At 41.6% G+C, this 19575-nt stretch overlaps 1 protein-coding gene across 1 annotated transcript; it reads left to right on the forward strand.

The window, feature by feature from the left end:
* Positions 1 to 4436: 4436 nt before the first annotated feature.
* Positions 4437 to 18748, forward strand: KLHL31 (kelch like family member 31). The gene is made up of 3 exons (XM_027126900.1): positions 4437 to 4562; positions 14433 to 15637; positions 17344 to 18748. The coding sequence occupies exons 2-3, from the start codon at positions 14466 to 14468 to the stop codon at positions 18074 to 18076; spliced, it is 1905 nt and encodes a 634-aa protein (XP_026982701.1). The 5' UTR covers positions 4437 to 4562; positions 14433 to 14465; the 3' UTR covers positions 18077 to 18748.
* Positions 18749 to 19575: the final 827 nt, after the last annotated feature.

A 19575-nucleotide genomic window follows, 5' to 3' on the forward strand; every position in this document is an offset into this window, starting at 1 on the left:
CCAGACGGCCTGCTCCCAGCTTCTCGCTTCTGCTCATTTCATGAGCTCCTGAGCTAGTAAACCACATAACTAAAGAGGAAGGGAGTCTATTAAAGGGGGGATGGGGAGGAGAGGGATAAATTAGGAGTTTGGAATTAACAGAGACATACTCCTATATATAAAATAGATAATCAACAAGGACCTACTGTATAGCACAGGGAACTATACTCAATATCGTGTAATAATCTATAATGGAAAAGAATCTGAAAAAGAACATAATAATGTATGTATGTATGTGTATGTGCGTGTGTGTGTGTGTGTATATATATATATATATATATATAAAACTGAATCACTCTGGTATATACCTGAAACTAATACAACATTGTAAATCAACTACACTTCAATTAAAAAAAAAAAGAAAGAAAATTTTAAAAATGAAAACATTATTAAAAAAAAAAATTAGATCCCATGCAGCTCAGGGAATCACTGTTGGAAGACCAGAGAAACAGGCCAGGGAAAGGAAAGAGCAAACGGGGGCTTTGCAGCCAGAGCCACAGCCAAGAAGAGCTTCAGTCACCACAGCTGCCCCCACAGAACCGTGGAAGCCACAGCTGGATGTCCCAAAGCCTCCAGCTCTTGATCCCGAGGCTACTCAAAGTGTGGTCCTTGGACCAGCAACATCCACATTACCTGTGAGCTAGTCAGAAAGGCAGCATCTTGGGCCCCACTCTAGATGTACCTGGTCAGAATTGCTATCTAACAAGGTTCCCAGGTAATTCCTGTTAATTACCTGGATTACCAGGTAATCCTTTAATTCCATTAAAGTTTGAGAAGCAGCATTCTAAATGACTTCCTACTGAGAGTAGGAATTGAGAACTGGCTAAGTGATCAGAGCTATAATATACAGCAGATACATATACTTTGGGGACCATGGGTTATTGTCCAGTGATTCTTTCAGCTATAAAAGCTTTTATAAAAGACACGTTTTAGCTAGAGAATCCCTGTGAATTGTTGCAGGAGACAACTAGGATGAGTAAAAAGCAAAATATCACAATACTTTTCATCTTTGTAATTTATTGTGTAGTCAGTATTATATTTTTATGCAACAAATGTTTATTGAGTACCTATTATGTACTAGGCATTGTCTTGGTTCTGCGGCTGCAGCAATTAACAAGAAGAATTCCCTGCCCTCGGGACTTCGTATCCATCCTTATTCAGCTCAGTTTTGTGGTCTGCCGTTATAATACTTCTTGGCATACACTCTCAATTCTCTTGCTCTCTAACTTCATCTTACTCATTCAAAATTTATTTATTCATTCATTTATTCACCTAGTCAGTTAATAAACAATGACTCATCATCCACTATGTGCCAGGCACTGTGTTAGGCACTTGGGGCTCATCAGTGAACAAAACAGAGAAAGATCCCTGCCCTCATGGAGCTTACATTTGAGTTGGTCTGTGGCAGGATCAGGGGAGGTTGGTAAAGGAGAGGTAGGCGCTAGCAATGGAAACAAATAAATTACCCACATTGCAAAACCCCTTCTCCAGTTAAATCCAGCTCTCTGGTTTCTCTGCAGTTGAACGTGGCTTAAGAAAAACACACAAGCAGGCTGACAGATCTCAGACCAGCAGTCACGGCCATTGACCTCAACTGGGCCTTCTATCCTGCTGGGCAATCCTAGCCCATGTTCTCCGTCACCAATACCACCTACACTACCCTAGTCTTTGCTGATAACTCACCTAATATTTTCAATCTCTTTCTAAACCTCTATATTCTACAAAGGTTATACGCCCCAAATGCCAGAGCATTCTTTCCAAAATACCAATCTCATCATGGCCATCTTTTTGTTAAAATAAACTTCAACACGTAGGTCCCCATTGCTTTAAGAATAAAGTTCACATTTCTTCAGACACAGGCATAGAGATCAGACTTGTGGTTGCCAAGGGGGAAGGGGGGAGGGAGGAGGATAGACTGGGAATTTGGGGCTGCAAACTATTACACATAGAATGGATAAACAACAAGTTCCTACTGTATAGCACAGGGAACTATATCCAATCTCCTGGGATAAACCTTAATGAAAAAGAATATTAAAGAGAATGTCTATATGTGTGTAAAACGGAGTCACTTTGCTGTACAGCAGAGATTGGCACAGCATTGTAAACCAGCTCTATTTCAATTAAAAAAAGATTGAATATCTTATTATACACTACAGCCTCCTGTCCAGGCTCCTTTTCTACCCATGTTCCATGCTCCCTATTTCCAGCATACCAACCGCAGCAGTAGTTGAATCCTGGCATGTGCAGCTACTCTGTGAATGTTTTTCAATTGAAGTGTCTCTTAGATTTTCCATTTCTGCCATTTATTCTTCCACTTGGGTTCATACCTCTATCTCAAATAATATTCTATTGAAAGAATTATCTCAGGGTTGTTCCCGTGAACAACGTGAACTGAAATTAACAGTCTTGAACAGTTGAAGACAATAGTGTTGGTCCCCACACCTACCTCTTGACGGCCCTTTCCATCATCATATCAGCATTACCATAAATACTGATATAAGGCTGACTTTTTTTTTTTTAAGATGTTGGGGGTAGGAGTTTATTAATTTATTTATTTATTTTTGCTGTGTTGGGTCTTTGTTTCTATACAAAGGCTTTCTCCAGTTGTGGCAAGCGGGGGGCCACTCTTCATCACAGTGCGTGGGCCTCTCACTATCGCAGCCTCTCTTGCTGCAGAGCACAGGCTCCAGATGTGCAGGCTCAGTAGTTGTGGCTCACGGGCCTAGTTGCTCCACGGCATATGGGATTCTCCCAGACCAGGGCTCGAACCCGTGTCCCCTGCATTAGCAGGCAGATTCTCAACCACTGTGCCACCAGGGAAGCCCCAAGGCTGACTTTTTATCACAGTAAGAGTAGAGTTGAGTGCTCTGGTCCTTTGTTGGACTAAAGGAGGTAGAAATAAGAAGGATCATTTTGGAGTGAGTCGTCCTCCATTAGCTTTACGTCAACCATAGAATAAAGAGCTTTCTTTGACTTACTTCTAACACATTCTGGGCTGGAGACCTATGGGTGGAAGTAAATTTTTAAAAATCAAAAGAGTTTTTCCTACAAAAAAGCTGGCTGGTTGCTGTACACCTGAAACTAACACAACGTTGTTAATCAACTATTCTCCAACATAAAGTTTTAAAAATTGTTTTTAAAGCTGGCTGGAATTCAAATGGAAGTGGTAACTAAGATGTTATCCAATGAGTTGAGAGGGGTCAGGAGAGCTAGAGGCAAATACATATAGAATCATAGAGTTTTAGAGCTGGAAAGACACCAGAGATGATCCAATGTGAGGAAGAATCTCCTCCGTGTCACCTCAGTGCTATAGCTTTTTTTACGTGCACCCTTCTAATCATAGGGAACTGGTTCCTTTTCATCACTAGAACCCATTTGTTATCAGAGTTCTCCTTCCTTATTTTTAATTTTTTCCCCTGGAGTTTCTACCCATGGGCCTAATTTTTGACACCTTAAGCTACAAAAATTTTAATTGAATCCCCTTGCTACCCAACAGCCCCCAAAACACTTGCACCCAGGAGACTCACTTCTCCTAAGTCCTCTCTTAGTTCTCCTTTTCTGCAGAGGATCCCAACATGCCCAGCTTCCTTCCAGCCACTTCCTTCAGGATACAGAAAAACTTCTCAGTATGCCACAGCGGCCAAGCAATGCTGAATGCATGACCTGACTAATGAAGAATAATTAGAACATTTATTTTCTATGATCTATTTTTCTTTTATTGCCGCCTAATATCAGGGTAACTTTTTTAGCAGCCACTTCACACCCTTGGTGTCTATTTAAAGCTTGCGGTCAGTTATAACCCTCTACATTTTTTTTTTCCACAGGAAGTGGTGCCAAAGTATTTCCCCAAGCTGCATGTGTGCTGGAGTGTGTGTTCATCTCAGGCCTCCCTGTGGATCACCGGATAATAGAGACTGGTCACGAACCTTACTCTGTTGAACTGTACGATGACTCCAGTGATACTGGTGCCATATGTGAGCTACCCCAAGTTCCTTTTCTAAAGAACAGTCTATTAAAAAACCCAATCTTCTCAAAGGACCTGAGGTGACCAGGCTATTAACCTTTCTAGTAGCTCATTTTTATCCACAACCTTCCCTTTCTCTTACCAAGTACACACACTCTAATCTGCTTCCAACAATTAAATACCCACCTAGTTAATTTTCTTTCCTCACTCCCAGGTTGATTGAGTTCTTGACTTTCTTGTTTTTAAATACTGAGCAGGTCAAGAAACCCAAGCCCTCTCCACCGACCAGGGCTCCGCCCTCTGCCCCGGGGTGGCCTGAAATTGAAGCCAAAGCGGGGGAGGAGGGCTCAGAGCGCAGGCTCGGCAGCGCTGCAGCCAGAGGGACGACAAGAGGTCACTCTAAAAACTGCTGCTGCTGCTGGGACGCGTCAGGTGGCTGCTGGTGGTTCCCCAACGGGTTTTCCTTCTCCCTGTCTCTCTCTCCACAGATTGCTTCTCAAAAGGAATCTGCTGCTGAAACTTCACCATCACAAGTCGGGGACGCCCCTCACACAGGACGGTAAGGACCTGGCGCCTCAATCTCCAGTTCTGGTCTTCTAATCCTGGGGTGTGAATGGTGGTGGGGGGCGTCTGCGTTCGCGGTGGTAGAGCGATCTCATTGACGGTGGTCTACAGCTTGGTCAGATCCTCCTGTTGGAGCCAGAAGACATCTTCTTGAAATCCAAGGGATGCAATAGATGAGAAGAATGTCATAGCAATAGAAATGCATGCTAAGGATGCCTTATGAAAGTAAAGTGACTTGTAATTTCTAACAATAATTTTAAGTCTCTAAAGCCTAATGTAGGTTTTTCTTCCTCTATTTTATGGAGAGGGGAGGGGGAAAATAAAATTCTTGGGGTTTGTTCATAAAGTTTAGAGTTTCACCTCCATTTTTTGTCAGGAACCGTCAGGAACATTTTGTATCTGATAAGTTTAGATAAAATGTAATCAGTTTTGTTGAAATGGGTAGCAAACAAATCAGACAACTCTTTGAATCCCCAGAAATAGAACCTATTGAGAAAATCCCTCCTGCAAAAAAAGAACAGCTTTTAATTTAACTGTGAAACAAGTTTTTGTTCCAAATGTGTACCTATAGCAATGCTGACATATGTTTTATGCTAGAAATCATTTTGGAAATGAAACAGTAAAGTAGAAAAGCCCCCTAGAGTTGGACTTCACTGAAAATGGCAAGAGGCAGAGGCTGGGTGTTTCTATTCCGGGGTCAGGCTGCCAGCCGACACACGGCGGGGCTGGAATGTGGCGGTGACCGGGAGCGGACGCAGCTGACGCCCCCTTGGCAAGAAGACCTTCTGGGACCCCAGCTCATTCTGGCATGAGAGTGACAGTGACACTTTGGCACACATGGCTTCCCAGCTTGCCCTGGGTACAGTCTCTCCCAGGAGGCCAGGGTGGAGGGCAGCAGGAAAGAGAATGCTCTTACTTATACAGTGACAGTTCTTTTCTGTAATTGGTTCTAGGAGTTTTCATCTGAAATCTGTTTCAGGCCAGGAGGGACAGGTGTGATCCTGTCACATGGACTTGCCCCCTTGTAGAAGAGGGTAGAATTATGTTACCATGTCTTGGCAGCCTCATTTCAGTCCAACGGTTCTGGATCTATTTGGGGTTATGGACCTTTTTGTGAATCTCTGAAAGCTCTGGGCCCACTTTATAGAAAAATACATATAAACACACATGCACAACATGTTTTCATAATATTCCAGAAATGTTCATGGAATTCCTGGGCTCACCTGAAACCCAACCCAGAAAAGGGTTGCCTGATAAAATACAGGACACCCAAGTACACTGAAATTCAGATAAACCACAAACCAGTTTTTATTATAAGTATGTCCCAAATATCACCTGGGATATATTTAAATACTAAAATAGATCGGTGGTTTTTCTAAAATTCAAATTAATCTGGAGATCCTATATTCTTATTTACTAAATTTGGCAACTCAGACCCAAATGCATGACTTGCAGATGGAGAATCCCCTGTCTCTGTTGGTTTATCCATATCTGATCATGAGTTGATGCTAGGGTTCTAAAAGGCCGTATTGGGGGGGCAAGGGGAAGGAGGGAGAAGTGATACAGACCGGACTTTGACTATTCTGACAGCAAAAGCCAGCTGTTTATTTTTAACTCTCTGTAAAATTTTACAAATGAAAGGTACACATCTCATCTGACAGATGATTAAACTGAAATCCTAAAAAGTTGAATGTTTTGCCATAGGTCTTTCAAATGGTTAGAGCAAAATTAACATCAAAACCCAATTCTCAGTTCTGTGACAACCAAAGGGACATTAGTCTTACAAACTAGATTTCTAACCCCACTTCCTGCAACCTTAACGTACACACACAAAAGACAAGTAAAAGAAAGAGCTATTTTACTAAAATGTTCAACAAAACCAAAAATCTTAGCACAGGGTCCTTACATCCTGTATCCAGGTTTGGAAAATAGAAGTTAGCTTTATGTATAGAGTGTGTATATGTTATAGATAGCAGGCCTCTAGCTAAGTTGAGCCATCAGAAATTGATAATATTTGTCTTTAAACAAAAATTGATAATTCCGTATTCAACCTAACACTGAAAAGGAGGTGTCTGGTTCTCTGATCAACAAATTCATACAAGATCTCCTTGAACCTACTTCTGTTTTTGGCTTACCCAAACTACTAGAGTTTCATAGACTTACAACTCCTAATAGGATAAAGAAACCCATAGGTTCTGATTGTCCCCAAACGAATCTGTCTTACAATTAAAAGGGCAGCTCTTTTATTTCAGTGTTTGGAGCTATAAAGAACCATTTCATGTTCTCCATATCCAAACTTTGATTTTATAAATTTGAGTTCCACCTCACTCAATCTCAATCTTCCCATGTTGGAAGGAGTTAACTTTTTAACCTGCGACAGATTTCAACCTGCCCTGGATATAAGGGCTATATAGGGGGTCAGGGTTCAATCTGGGTTTGAAGCTTTGCCCTACTACACGTTATATACCCATCGTGTGACCTTGGATATGTTTTTAAAACTCTCTCTGAACCTTAATTTCTTCATTTGTAAAATGAACATAATATTACCTGCCTTTTAGAATTTTCACGATGCTTAAATTTTAAAAAATAAAATCATGTCAAGTATTTACCTAGGCTCAGCACACAGTTATTCCTCAATTTATACATGTAGCTCTACAATTATTATTTTAGGTAGAAATGAAAGTAATAGCTTACATTGAATACATGGTCTAGATTCATGCTTGGTGATTTATATCTAGGAATTAATTATTCACATGCTTACATTGGCAAATAAAGAAGATCACGGCAAATTTGACAGCTCACTCAACTGCCCACCGTTATCATGTGTTGAATACACGACACTATCATCATAGAAATGACACAAGAGCCAAGACCGCCAGTGGGCAGTGGGAGGAGGGCATGGAATTGTGCCTCTGTTGCCCTTCTGCCCACTTTCTAATAGGCAGCTCTTCCAGGGGACCTGGGAGGCAGCTCTGGGCGCTAGTGGATGGAGCGGGGAGGGAAGGAGGCGTGGGGTCCACGACCAGAGAAGAATTCTCTGAGCTCCCTCCACAGAATGAAGGGATAGCTCCGATAGCCTGGGGAGCCTTCCACAACCTTCTGCAGTCTGTGCAGTCTCCTCTTTTACCCAGAAGGGGAAGGGACGGGGGGCACTGCAGTGCCTCCAAATAGCTGCTCATCCGACCTGCGCTGTCCAGCGTGTCCCGCTACGGCAGGGCCACTAACGGTCCCGGGGCACCTGTAAAGCTCTTTTTTGATCCCAAGGGGGCAACTCACTAGAGCCCCCTGGCTGGGGAGGGAGAATCATGCCCTTCGTGCTTCAGGAAAAACGGAGAAACAGTCCTGAAACTGTCCCAGTTGCAGGCAGCTCAGATAGGCTGGTCCCCTCACCGTGCAAACCCCATGCAGACTGACCGTGACCCCAGTCAGAGCCCTCCCTGGGGTGTGGAAATCACAGCGACTGCCCAGCTACCAAGCCTGGGGAGGGGGTTCCCTGAGCCTCTGGCCACAAGGCCCTCACTCATTAAAAAAGAAAAGAAGAAGACAAAAAGCTTTGAAAACAACAACAAGAGTAAGTGAAAGCCCCACCCAGCTTATTGAATCAATAAGAATGGAATGCTTTCGAAATGCATTGCTCAACACCAGGTCACACTCTGTATTGTATAAGAACATGTACAGGCAACTCGTTGTAACCACTGCCTCTTCCTCGTAGCCACGTTTTGGTATCACTGTGACCACCATTTGTGATCAGTTACAATATGACCCAGGGGTGCATAGTGAACATTTGTATAACTGTAAAAATTATATATGTTATAATTGAAAAGACAATGAGACTTCTGTGCAAATTGCTTTGACTACTTGTCCTCATATGACCTTGGAGCTGAGTAGTACGTTTCTGTGAATATTCCATTTTTTTCTAATCATCCTCTACAAGCCCACACCATCAGCCTGGCAGTCCAGCACCGTGACCAGATGAGTAAATGGAAGTGAGTTAAACTGTTCCCCTTTCCTTCCATTCATGAGTCCTTAGGCTGCCCTCTTATAACTTCTTTCCTTTAAGGCTGCCTTTGCTTTTCATTCAAGTGTGATTGTAGAAAAATGCTGGTTGGTTGGTCAGTTGGCATGGGGTATGTGTGTGTGTGTGTGTGTTTGTGTGTGTGTGTGTGTGTGTGTACCCAGTGTGACATGTCAGAAAGGCCTCAGTGTGAGGGTCCTAGAGAGTCATCAAAGGCTTCCCAGTCTGCCTTGTGAGAACATAGCCTCTGGGTTTTGATCATGCATGAAGAGGGAGCTGGTCTTCCCTGCAGTAGGGACTGGAGCACACCCTGTAGCTCTCCTACCATACTTGCCTTAAATTGAGAAAAGCCGTGGCCGGAGCCCCACCTCCCTGGGAGATGGAAGAGCAGGGCCAGAGGAAGAGCATTTCTTGGGATGTAGGGAGCAGTGAACACCTCTGCAGCCTAGAGGACAACATCAGAGCCTGGCCCAGCTTCCAAGGAGTGAGCCTGGTCCCCAGACTCCTCTGAGAGGTCTGCAGCATGTTATTGGAGGAATATGGCCCAGACTGAGAACACCTGGGCAGGTGGATGGAGAGCCTCACCTTCGAGGTGCAGACCTAGGAACAGGATGTAATGGCAGTTCTAGTAGAGAAAGACTGAATTTATGAGCATATCTGGGGCAATATGGCCACCAGGAAGTGGTCTGCAGGCTCTGATTTCAAAACTCTCTTAAATGGTCTCCTGAATCTCAGAGCTAAAGAAGCCAGTTACCTTTACACAGTGATTTTGAGGATTCTAAAAACCCTCTCTTATTAAGAAAAAATATATATATTTAAAATATTAATTAATAATATTAAATTAATGTAATTTGATTAATGTTAAAATATTATGTAAATAATAATATAATATTAGTTTAAAGAATATGCGTATATGTTCCACAGTGGTAGCTCTGTTAGAAATTTGCATGTGAGTCATTGGAGTACACTGATAAAAAAAAACCCAAAAAAACTCCAAAAAACATGCATATCTGGGAGAAAGAGTAGATTTGCCCACTGATGGATTAGCTTGGATCATCTGTCAGACTAGCTAATGTGTCACCCAGTAGGGCCCTGGAGAAATGGGACAAGGGCAAGAGAATTCAGATAAAGGGTCGTGAGGGTTTCCATGGGAACACCAGGGGCAGCAAGAAGGCCAGACCATGGAGGAAAGAGAAGGCAGCAACAGAAAGTAACAGAAGGAAGCCGTGGAGGAAATTTGACTGATTTCACTAGGGCCTCAGTGCGCCCTCTCCTTCCTGGAGGTTCCTTAATCCTTCTCAATTGCATAGCAACTCATCAAGTTCAAACCCTTCCTGGTATCCAGCATCCTTTCTGTATCCTCGTGTTACCTGCCTACCTGTCTCCCTCACTCCAGCAATCTTCTTCGTCTGCACATCCCGTGCCGAGTCACCCCTCCCTGCTTCCATAACAGGCATTTCCTCTGCTTTAAAGGCCTTCCCCCTCCTATACCTACTCCTCTTAAAAACCTTTCATTCCTGGAACCGGCAAGATTCCTGTTATCTACACATCTTCCCATCCTAACCCCACTCCAACAAAACAGTTCCTTTCATTTGAAATCTGAAGTCCAGGTTCATAGATTCAATCTGTTCTGTATAATCTGTTATTTTCCTGACATAACCTATGTCCCAAGTTTCTTAAATTTCCAGGGTTACCTTTCTCATTCATAGCAAAGTAAATAATCTGTTCTTCAGCCTATGTCATTGCATGAGTTCCATTTCTGTCCCTGGCATTTTCAAAAATCCCTTAGAAATGTTTAACTGTTCCAGAAATCTACTCTTGATCCCCATGACTGCATCTCCATCCTGTGGCCACTTTCTCTGATTGGTTTCACCCCAAAGCTTAAACAGGTTACTTCCTTCATTTCCTAAAACACATCTAAGAAGGTTATTGATTTTAATGAAAACAATTCAAATTTTTTGAACATTCACATTTTGCAAGACACCCTATTAAATGCTGTACAGACATTTCTCACTAAGCTTTCATGGACCACCCGACAGGCAAGCACCATTATTGTCTTTACTTTAGAGGTAAGCCAGTAGAGTGGAGACTCTAAGAGGTTAGTAATCTATGGAAACTCACAGCTCAGATAAATAGTGGAGCTGGTATTTACATTGTATTTTCATTTTCATTCTCATTCAGTTTGAAATACTGTCTAATTTCTTCTTTGACTCATGGATTATTTACAAGCGTATTGTTTAATTCCCAGGATTTCCTCCAAAACAATGAGTGGTTATAAGCCCGACATCCAAATGAGTAAAAAATTGCCCATAGGACTTCCTCCAGGAAAATAGACAGGGCTATTTCCAAAAACACATTTGTACTCCTACTGGTAGAATCTACTGGGTTTTTGTTTTGTTTTGTTTTGTTTTTTTAAGTTACTCTGCTGTGATTCCCTACTTTCTTGTTGTCATTTTGTACTTGTCATTGTTTATCTATTTAACACAAATTACATATTGTATTGCTCCATCATTCCCAGTACAGCGCCGCCCACACAGCAATAGGTGTCTGATAACTACTTGCTGAACAAAATTTTTAAAATTTTCCCCAGAAAAATCCAACAAGGGGACACTTACCACCTAAGTCAAATGCATTTGAAGACTAAAATGATGGTGGGTTGAAAATCTGTTTCACAAGGTAAGGATGCATGTGGCTTTGCCTGCAAGAAAGAATGAGGAAGCACAAATGTGCTACAGTCTTGTAAACAAAAACAAATGTGAATATGACAGAGCTTAACGAGGAAGAAAAAAAGCCCTGGCAAAGCAAAAGACCTTCTCTGTTTCCTACCTACTTGCTACTCTCCTTCCACATGGAAAAGAACAGGAACAAACACAATAGAAAGTTTTTAACGTCTATTCCAGTAATTAAACTGAAGACTTTCAAGGGGGATCAAAGCTAAGTTTTACCTCTCAGGATGAACTCAACAGTGAGACAAAACACACACACACACACACACACACACACACACACACCACCCCTCAAAAACTATAAAACACCTAAACATCTAAATGTGCACCTACAAGAGAATAATTGAACAAGTTTTATATATCCTTACTATGGGAATCTATGCAGCTGTTAGGGACAGTGATATAAATTTATGTATGTGCTGATATGGAAAGATGTACATGAGTACATCCAAGTGAAAAAAGCAAACTGCTGAATAATATAGCATAAACTTGTTTTGATACAAGTTCTCTTATAGTGGTATGCTGGAGCTCATGAGAACCAATTTACATTTTCAGGAATTTAGCAAACTGGTTGTTGGTAGCTTAAAACTAACCACAACGAGTATATTTGTACTAAAGAAATTAGCACCTTACAAGTAAGGGGTATCTTCTCCCCCGGAGAGTTGATTTACCAGCACACCACTGCTCAAAGTATGCAAATATAAGTTTGCATAAGCATATACAATTATCTGGAATGATATAAAGCAAACTGTGAGTTGTTGAACTACACATACTGATTTTTTTATTTTTAAAATGAAAAAAAAATAAATAAATGGATGAACCTAGTGATTATCATACTAAGTGAAGTAAGCCAGACAGAGAAAGACAAGTATCATATGATATCACTTCTATGTGGAAACTAAAAAAAAAAAAAAAAAAAAAAAAGATACAAATGAACTTATTTACAAAACAGAAGTAGATCCCCAGACATAGGAAACAAACTTATGGTTACCAAAGGGCGAAAAGGGAGGGAGGGATAAATTAGGAGGTTGGGATTAAAATATACACACTACTATATATAAAATAGATAACCAACAAGGACCTATTGTGTAACACAGGGAACTATACTCAATGTTTTGTAATAACCTATAAGGGAAAAGAATCAGAAAAAGAATATATATATTCTGAATCACTGTGCTGTACACCTGAAACTAAGATGACACTGTAAATCAACTATACTTCAATAAAAAATAAAAATGAAAAAAGAAACACCAGTAATTTCACAAGAAAGTGAAAGGCTATAGATAAAATCCATTTAAAAGTCTAAGTGGGGCTTCCCTGGTGGCGCAGTGGTTGAGAGTCCGCCTGCCGATGCAGGGGACGCGGGTTCGTGCCCCAATCCGGGAAGATCCCACATGCCGCGGAGCGGCTGGGCCCGTGAGCCATGGCCGCTGAGCCTGCGCGTCCGGAGCCTGTGCTCCGCAACGGGAGAGGCCACAACAGTGAGAGGCCCGCGTATCGCAAAAAAAAAAAAAAAAAAGTCTAAGTGTAGCGTCTTCTGATGACTATGCCCAATATATTGAGAAGGGCTAAAATAATTTAATCTGTGATACTTTAAGGGCCATGTATTTATTTGGTAAACTTAATATATTTCAGGGCTACATTTAATATTAGAGCTGTGCAGAGCTACGTAATAGAGCTAAATCTACGCTTCCTATAGATTTAAAAACTGGTTCAGATATTTATAACATTGATAATAGGAAGTGGTTACTGTCCTTAATATGTCAGCATCTGTATAAATATATTTCTAAGAGGCACATTAGTAGATTTAGAACTTCAGTGTCAAAGCATAAAAATAGTTTTTATTCTTAATGGGCTGCTAAATTATTATTCAAAAGACTGTATCAGTTATACTCCCATCAACAATGTATGGAGAGTACCACACCAATATCTGATATTCTGAATATTTTAAATTATTTTAACCACTTAATAAGCAAAATTTGACGACAAAAAATAAAAAGGCTCTCTGGATTTCAGTTGACAGTTCTCTGATTATTGTTAGTTTAGCTTTTTAAAAACATTAACTGTTTGTATTTTATTTTCTGTGAACAACCTTGTTACCTAGACATAGTCTTTGTCCACTTTCTACTTGGATTACCTTTGACTTATTAACTTTATGAGCCCTTTAAATATCGTTAGGGAATTCCCTGGCGGTCCAGTGGTTAGGACTTGGCGCTTTCACTGCTGGGTCCCAGGTTCGATCCCTGGTCGGGGAACTAGGATCCGGCAAGTCTCCCAGCAAGGCCAAAAAATAAATACTGTGTTAACTTCACTTTAACCTTTTATCTGTCAAAAATGTTACAAATATTTGTCTTCACAGTCTGTTGCTTGTCTTTTAAATAGTTGGTGCTGTTTTATAGATATACATTTTCATTTTTTTAATATTCAGATATTTCAGTCTTCCCCTTTATGCTTCTGGATTTTATGTTATGCTTAAGAGGGTCTTTCCTACTCTAAGATTTTTTTTAAAACTACTTTGTTCTAGTTCTTGTGTAAGTTTGTGTGTGTTTGTGAGTCATTTAGAAATTCAACTGGAAATTATTTTAGTGACTATGTAGAGTAGAAAGTACTTGACTATCATTACAATTCCTTATCCATTGATTGTTAGCCACGTTTATTCTAATATATATTCTACATTTAACACGGATTCCTGAATTTTAGTGTTATAATATTTTATTGAGAGAGAAAAACTTCAGGGTAGTTGTCATTCACTTTTTCCTGAACATAAACTAAGCCCCTAAAAAGACGTTTAACTACTATTCCATAATAACTGTACAGGTAGATCAGAGAATATTGGGTCATTTCTGCTACATAAAGTTACTTGGCCATATAGCTATTAAGAGGTCTCATTTGATAATATAAATGTTTCTAGAATCGTCTACAATGATCGATGCTGAAGTAAACTGTGAATAAGATGTGCATCTAGTTTAACGTAAGTCTTTAAATCGAGTTTTGACACTTTAATCAATCTACGTTATGCCATTAAAAAACTACTATCTTATTAAAAAAAGGAAAGTTTCTCAATGTAGCATTTCAAAGTTTAATGCACAATTAAAATAAAACCGTGTCTTTTTTTTTTTTTTAGCAAGTTCTTGCCTGTGACAGTGTGTTTGCCACCATGGCCCCCAAAAAGAAGACTGTCAGAAAGAACAAAGGCAACATCAATGAGATGACCATCATTGTAGAAGACAGCCCCCTCAACAAACTCAACGCTTTGAATGGGCTCCTAGAGGGAGGCAATGGCCTTAGCTGCATCTCTTCTGAATTAACAGATGCTTCTTACGGCCCCAACCTCTTGGAAGGTTTAAGTAAAATGAGGCAGGAGAGCTTCCTTTGCGACTTAGTCATCGGCACCAAAACAAAATCCTTTGACGTTCACAAGTCAGTGATGGCTTCTTGCAGTGAGTACTTTTACAACATCCTAAAAAAAGACCCCTCTACCCAAAGGGTGGATCTCAGTGATATCGCACCGCTGGGCCTGGCCACGGTCATTGCATACGCCTACACTGGAAAGCTCACTCTCTCCTTATATACCATAGGAAGCATTATTTCTGCTGCTGTTTATCTTCAGATCCATACCCTTGTCAAGATGTGCAGTGACTTTCTGATACAAGAAATGAGTGTTGAGAATTGCATGTACATTGCTAACATTGCCGAAACATACTCCCTGAGAAATGCAAAGGCAGCAGCCCAAAAATTTATCCGGGATAACTTCCTTGAATTTGCAGAATCAGATCAGTTTATGAAACTTACATTTGAGCAAATTAATGAACTTCTTATGGATGATGACTTACAGTTGCCTTCTGAAATAGTAGCATTCCAGATTGCAATGAAATGGTTAGAATTTGACCAAAAGAGAGTGAAATATGCTGCCGATCTTTTGAGCAATATTCGCTTTGGTACCATCTCTGCACAAGACCTGGTCAGTTATGTTCAGTCAGTACCGAGAATGATGCAAGATGCTGATTGCCACAAGCTTCTTGTAGATGCTATGAACTACCACTTACTTCCCTATCATCAGAACACATTGCAGTCTAGACGCACGAGAATCCGAGGGGGCTGTCGTGTGCTTGTCACTGTGGGGGGCCGTCCAGGCCTTACTGAGAAGTCCCTTAGCAGAGACGTCTTGTATAGAGACCCTGAAAATGGATGGAGCAAGCTTACAGAGATGCCAGCCAAGAGTTTTAATCAGTGTGTGGCTGTGATGGATGGATTTCTTTATGTGGCCGGTGGTGAAGACCAGAATGATGCAAGGAATCAAGCCAAGCATGCAGTCAGCAATTTCTGCAGGTACTGCCTCTTTTATTAGGAATAGAAATCGTTCGATGTTATGAACATAGAATGAAATTAATCGTGCCTATTAGCTTAATTCATTGGCTCAGTAAATCAATAATAATAATAATGCCACATTACATGTATATAACACTTCACATTCTATAAAGTGCACTCACATATATCATGCATTATAATTTTCCAAGTAAGCCAATGAAGCGAGCACGGAAGATGTGATGATTCTGATTTTACATGTGAGAAATTTGACACCCAGAGAAGTGACACCACTAGTAAGTAGAATTCACATTTTCTCATTTCTGGTCGGGGTGCTCTCCACAATACCCTGCCTTTTTGAAAGAAACTGGGTGCAAATTTAGTTTTTAACATTAAATGGTAAGAAAGATTAAAATGATACAAAATTTCTTTTTAAGTGGACTGTTACTGATGTCTTCAGATTTATAACTGGCAACTAGAATGAGATCGTGAAAAATGTGGCAGCTAATTAATTTTAAATATTTCTTTAAAGACTGAATACCATCAATATTTTTCATACATGTAAACAAGAGTAAAAGCATGATAAATCCTGCAGAAAGTGGAATTCAAATGCATATTATTTTTGTATATTTATAATAAAAAATTAAACCTCCATATACATGAAATGTTCAGAAAGTCATGCTTCTATCATGGTAGTGGTTCAAAGGCAAACATAACTAATGAACAAGATCTGAAAATTCATCTAGTAAATCATAAAAAATATTCTTTATTGTTTCATTATATGTACATGTGTGTCATTTAAACGAATCCAAACAATTGATTTTTAGCCCTTAATTTATAGCTATGGTTAAGTTTTGATTTGGAGGTGAAATGAGACAAATATGAATGAACATCAAACAGAGTCAGTTCTGTGTTTACAATACTTGGAACTATGGAAAGTGTTAGTTTACTATAGGTGCCTTATTTTCCTCCTGCTGATAACTACTTGTACTCAAGTCACTGTTTTTGAGGTATTGACTTCAGTGCTTATGGTATAATAATTGTAATGCTGAACACTGAAAAAAATATACCCCTACACTAAAAAGTCAGACCTACTAATAAGTGCTAGAAAATAGAGAAGCATCAAAAGTTAAGGCTTTGTTGATGCACTGGGACATGAGTTCTATTGTTCTCATTATAAACAGATGACAGAAGACTTAGTGACTTAGCTTTACAGCGGCAATGCCAGGAGAGGTGTGTGAACAAGAAGGGGTTTGTGAGAATGTAGGAACTCAGTCAACTTTCTTGATTAAGCCATGAGAATGAGCTAGGGGTGGCTGGTGTCTGAAGATATGTGGAATTGACTTTAATGTGGTCATATTCCCTTCTCCGATTCCACAAATACCCAGCTTCCACCCTTCCTCCACGTGCGCATCCCCTAAATCCTACGGGATGATGGATTTGAATATGAAGGAAAGAGGACTGGAGGTCGGTCTCAGCGGGGTGGTCTCCCGGTAGCTGCTTTTATAAACGGGAGGAGGGGGAGTCACCTATGCCTGCCCTGCCTTTCCCAAGGGTCACACTTTTTTACTGGTTGAGAGAGGATTAGCAGCCTCCAGGCGAGGAGCTGCGATGGGTCCCCAGCCTCCTCGCAAGGATAGTGTCGAGCCTCCCACGTCCTGGTTGGCGGCGTCACCTGGGTTCCCCGGCTGCCGCCCACAAGGCTGTCACGCTTGCTCTACCACTTCCAGATACGATCCCCGCTTCAACACCTGGATCCACCTGGCCAGCATGAACCAGAAGCGGACGCACTTCAGCCTGAGCGTGTTCAACGGGCTCCTGTACGCCGTGGGCGGCCGCAACGCCGAGGGCAGCCTGGCCTCGCTCGAGTGCTACGTGCCGTCCGCCAACCAGTGGCAGCCCAAGGCGCCCCTGGAGGTGGCGCGCTGTTGCCACGCCAGCGCGGTGGCCGACGGCCGCGTGCTGGTGACCGGCGGCTACATCGGCGGCGCCTACTCGCGCTCCGTGTGCGCCTACGACCCGGCCCGCGATGCGTGGCAGGAGCTGCCGGCGCTCAGCACGCCGCGGGGCTGGCATTGCACGGTGGCGCTGGGCGAGCGCGTGTACGTGATGGGCGGCAGCCAGTTGGGGCCGCGCGGCGAGCGCGTGGACGTGCTAACCGTGGAGAGCTTCAGCCCGGCCACCGGCCAGTGGAGCTACGCGGCGCCGCTGCCCGTGGGCGTGAGCACGGCGGGCGCCTCGACGCTGCACGGCCGCGCCTACCTGCTGGGCGGCTGGAACGAGGGCGAGAGGAAGTACAAGAAGTGCATCCAGTGCTTCAGCCCCGACCTCAACGAGTGGACTGAGGACGATGAACTGCCCGAGGCCACCGTGGGCGTGTCGTGCTGCACCCTAGCCATGCCCAATCACGTGACCCGAGAGTCCCGCGCCAGCTCGGTGTCCTCAGTGCCCGTCAGCATCTGAACCCGGGGAGCCGCGGGCTCGCGGGGAGAAAAGATAGGCATCGCGGTTCAGCTAAAGGAAAGGAAACTATCTAACATTTACTACAGGGGAGTCTTTTCAGATCCATCGAGGCATCTGCCTTGGTGGTTTTCAGTTGCTGGTGTGGCATCATCTACCTCTCTGTCGATTTTTTTTTTTTTTTTTTTTTTCTTTTTTTAAGCAAAATACAGATCCGGAGCCAACAAAGGAAAGAAGCCATTTATTTCAGCGGCCACTGGGTGGCAGACAGAACTCGCGGTGGGCACTTCCATCGCGGCATCCTTTCTAAACATAGAGCGGTTACACCCACATTTGAGATTGTGCTTCTGCACTTTAATACACACGAAGCCTGTGTGAGTAAGAAATTTCTCGTACAAAAGTTTATTTTCCTTTCTCTTTTTTTTCTTTAGGAAGTTTAAAATATTCCTTTATAGGCTTCATTTTTAAATGGAAATCAGTCTACATCCATAAGGACTTAAGATTTAATTCTGTGTTTCTATGCAGTTTCTTTACTTATACATGCCTGAGTAAAGGCTTTCGAAAGGCATCCCAGGAGAAAATCATAAAGCTTAAGACAAATACTGACGGGAAAGTAATAGGGATTCCACCCCGGGGCTGATAGGTTGATGCCTTTGGTTTAGCGGTGATACCCTCCTCCCTGCCTCAGGCCCCCAAAAGTATTTCCTATCATAAAATCCTACTCTCAGAGAAGGAATGACATCAGTCATCTAATTTATAGGCAAATTTAAACCATTTTGTTGTTTCTCCTAGAAGTATTCACATTTTACTTTGGTCCCCCATTAAAAGAATTGCAAGTAGTACTCTCACCCTAAACACTACATCAAGATGGCTAAAGGCAACCTTGACCTTCATGTAAGCCCCCAGAAGAACACCAAATAAAACTCTGTCTGTAAGGATCCTTAACATATAGCATATGCAGCCTGAAGGTTATGCAACCAATAACAATAATTTGATTTCTTCCAGTCTTTTAGATGAGTGAGAATGAAGGAAACATTTGGAATTCCTGGATTTGGCAATAGCAGAATGAATGGGTCCCCCTGTTGGTAAATTCTATTGTTTACCAATTGATTTCAATCCTGATTTCTTAATTAAAAATCTAACACGTTCATTTTCTATAGAAATGTTAAGATAATATATGCCCATTTGATTGTATATTTTTAAAATTTCATCTGCTCCAAATTAGCTTTGCAAATTAAACTATATCAGCTCCATATCATTTTTCTTATATGTTCGCCAAGTCTGGAAGCAAGGGAATGATGGCAGTAAATGATATATATTTTCCTTTCTTCTAATTTATCCTTTTATTCTTTGATAGTTCACTTGTTTTGGAGAGGAAAGGCCTATAAATTATGGGTTATGTGCAAATGGATTTTGAGAAATAAGACAAACTATTTAAATGGTGAAACATGACATCTATGTCAGTATAACCGGGTTTTCATGAACCCTGTCCTCTCCCACTG

Source organism: Aethalodelphis obliquidens, unplaced genomic scaffold, assembly GCF_003676395.1.
Source record: "Aethalodelphis obliquidens isolate GAN/ISIS:26980383/991018 unplaced genomic scaffold, ASM367639v1 scaffold31, whole genome shotgun sequence".
Classification (NCBI taxonomy): Eukaryota; Metazoa; Chordata; class Mammalia; order Artiodactyla; family Delphinidae; genus Aethalodelphis; species Aethalodelphis obliquidens.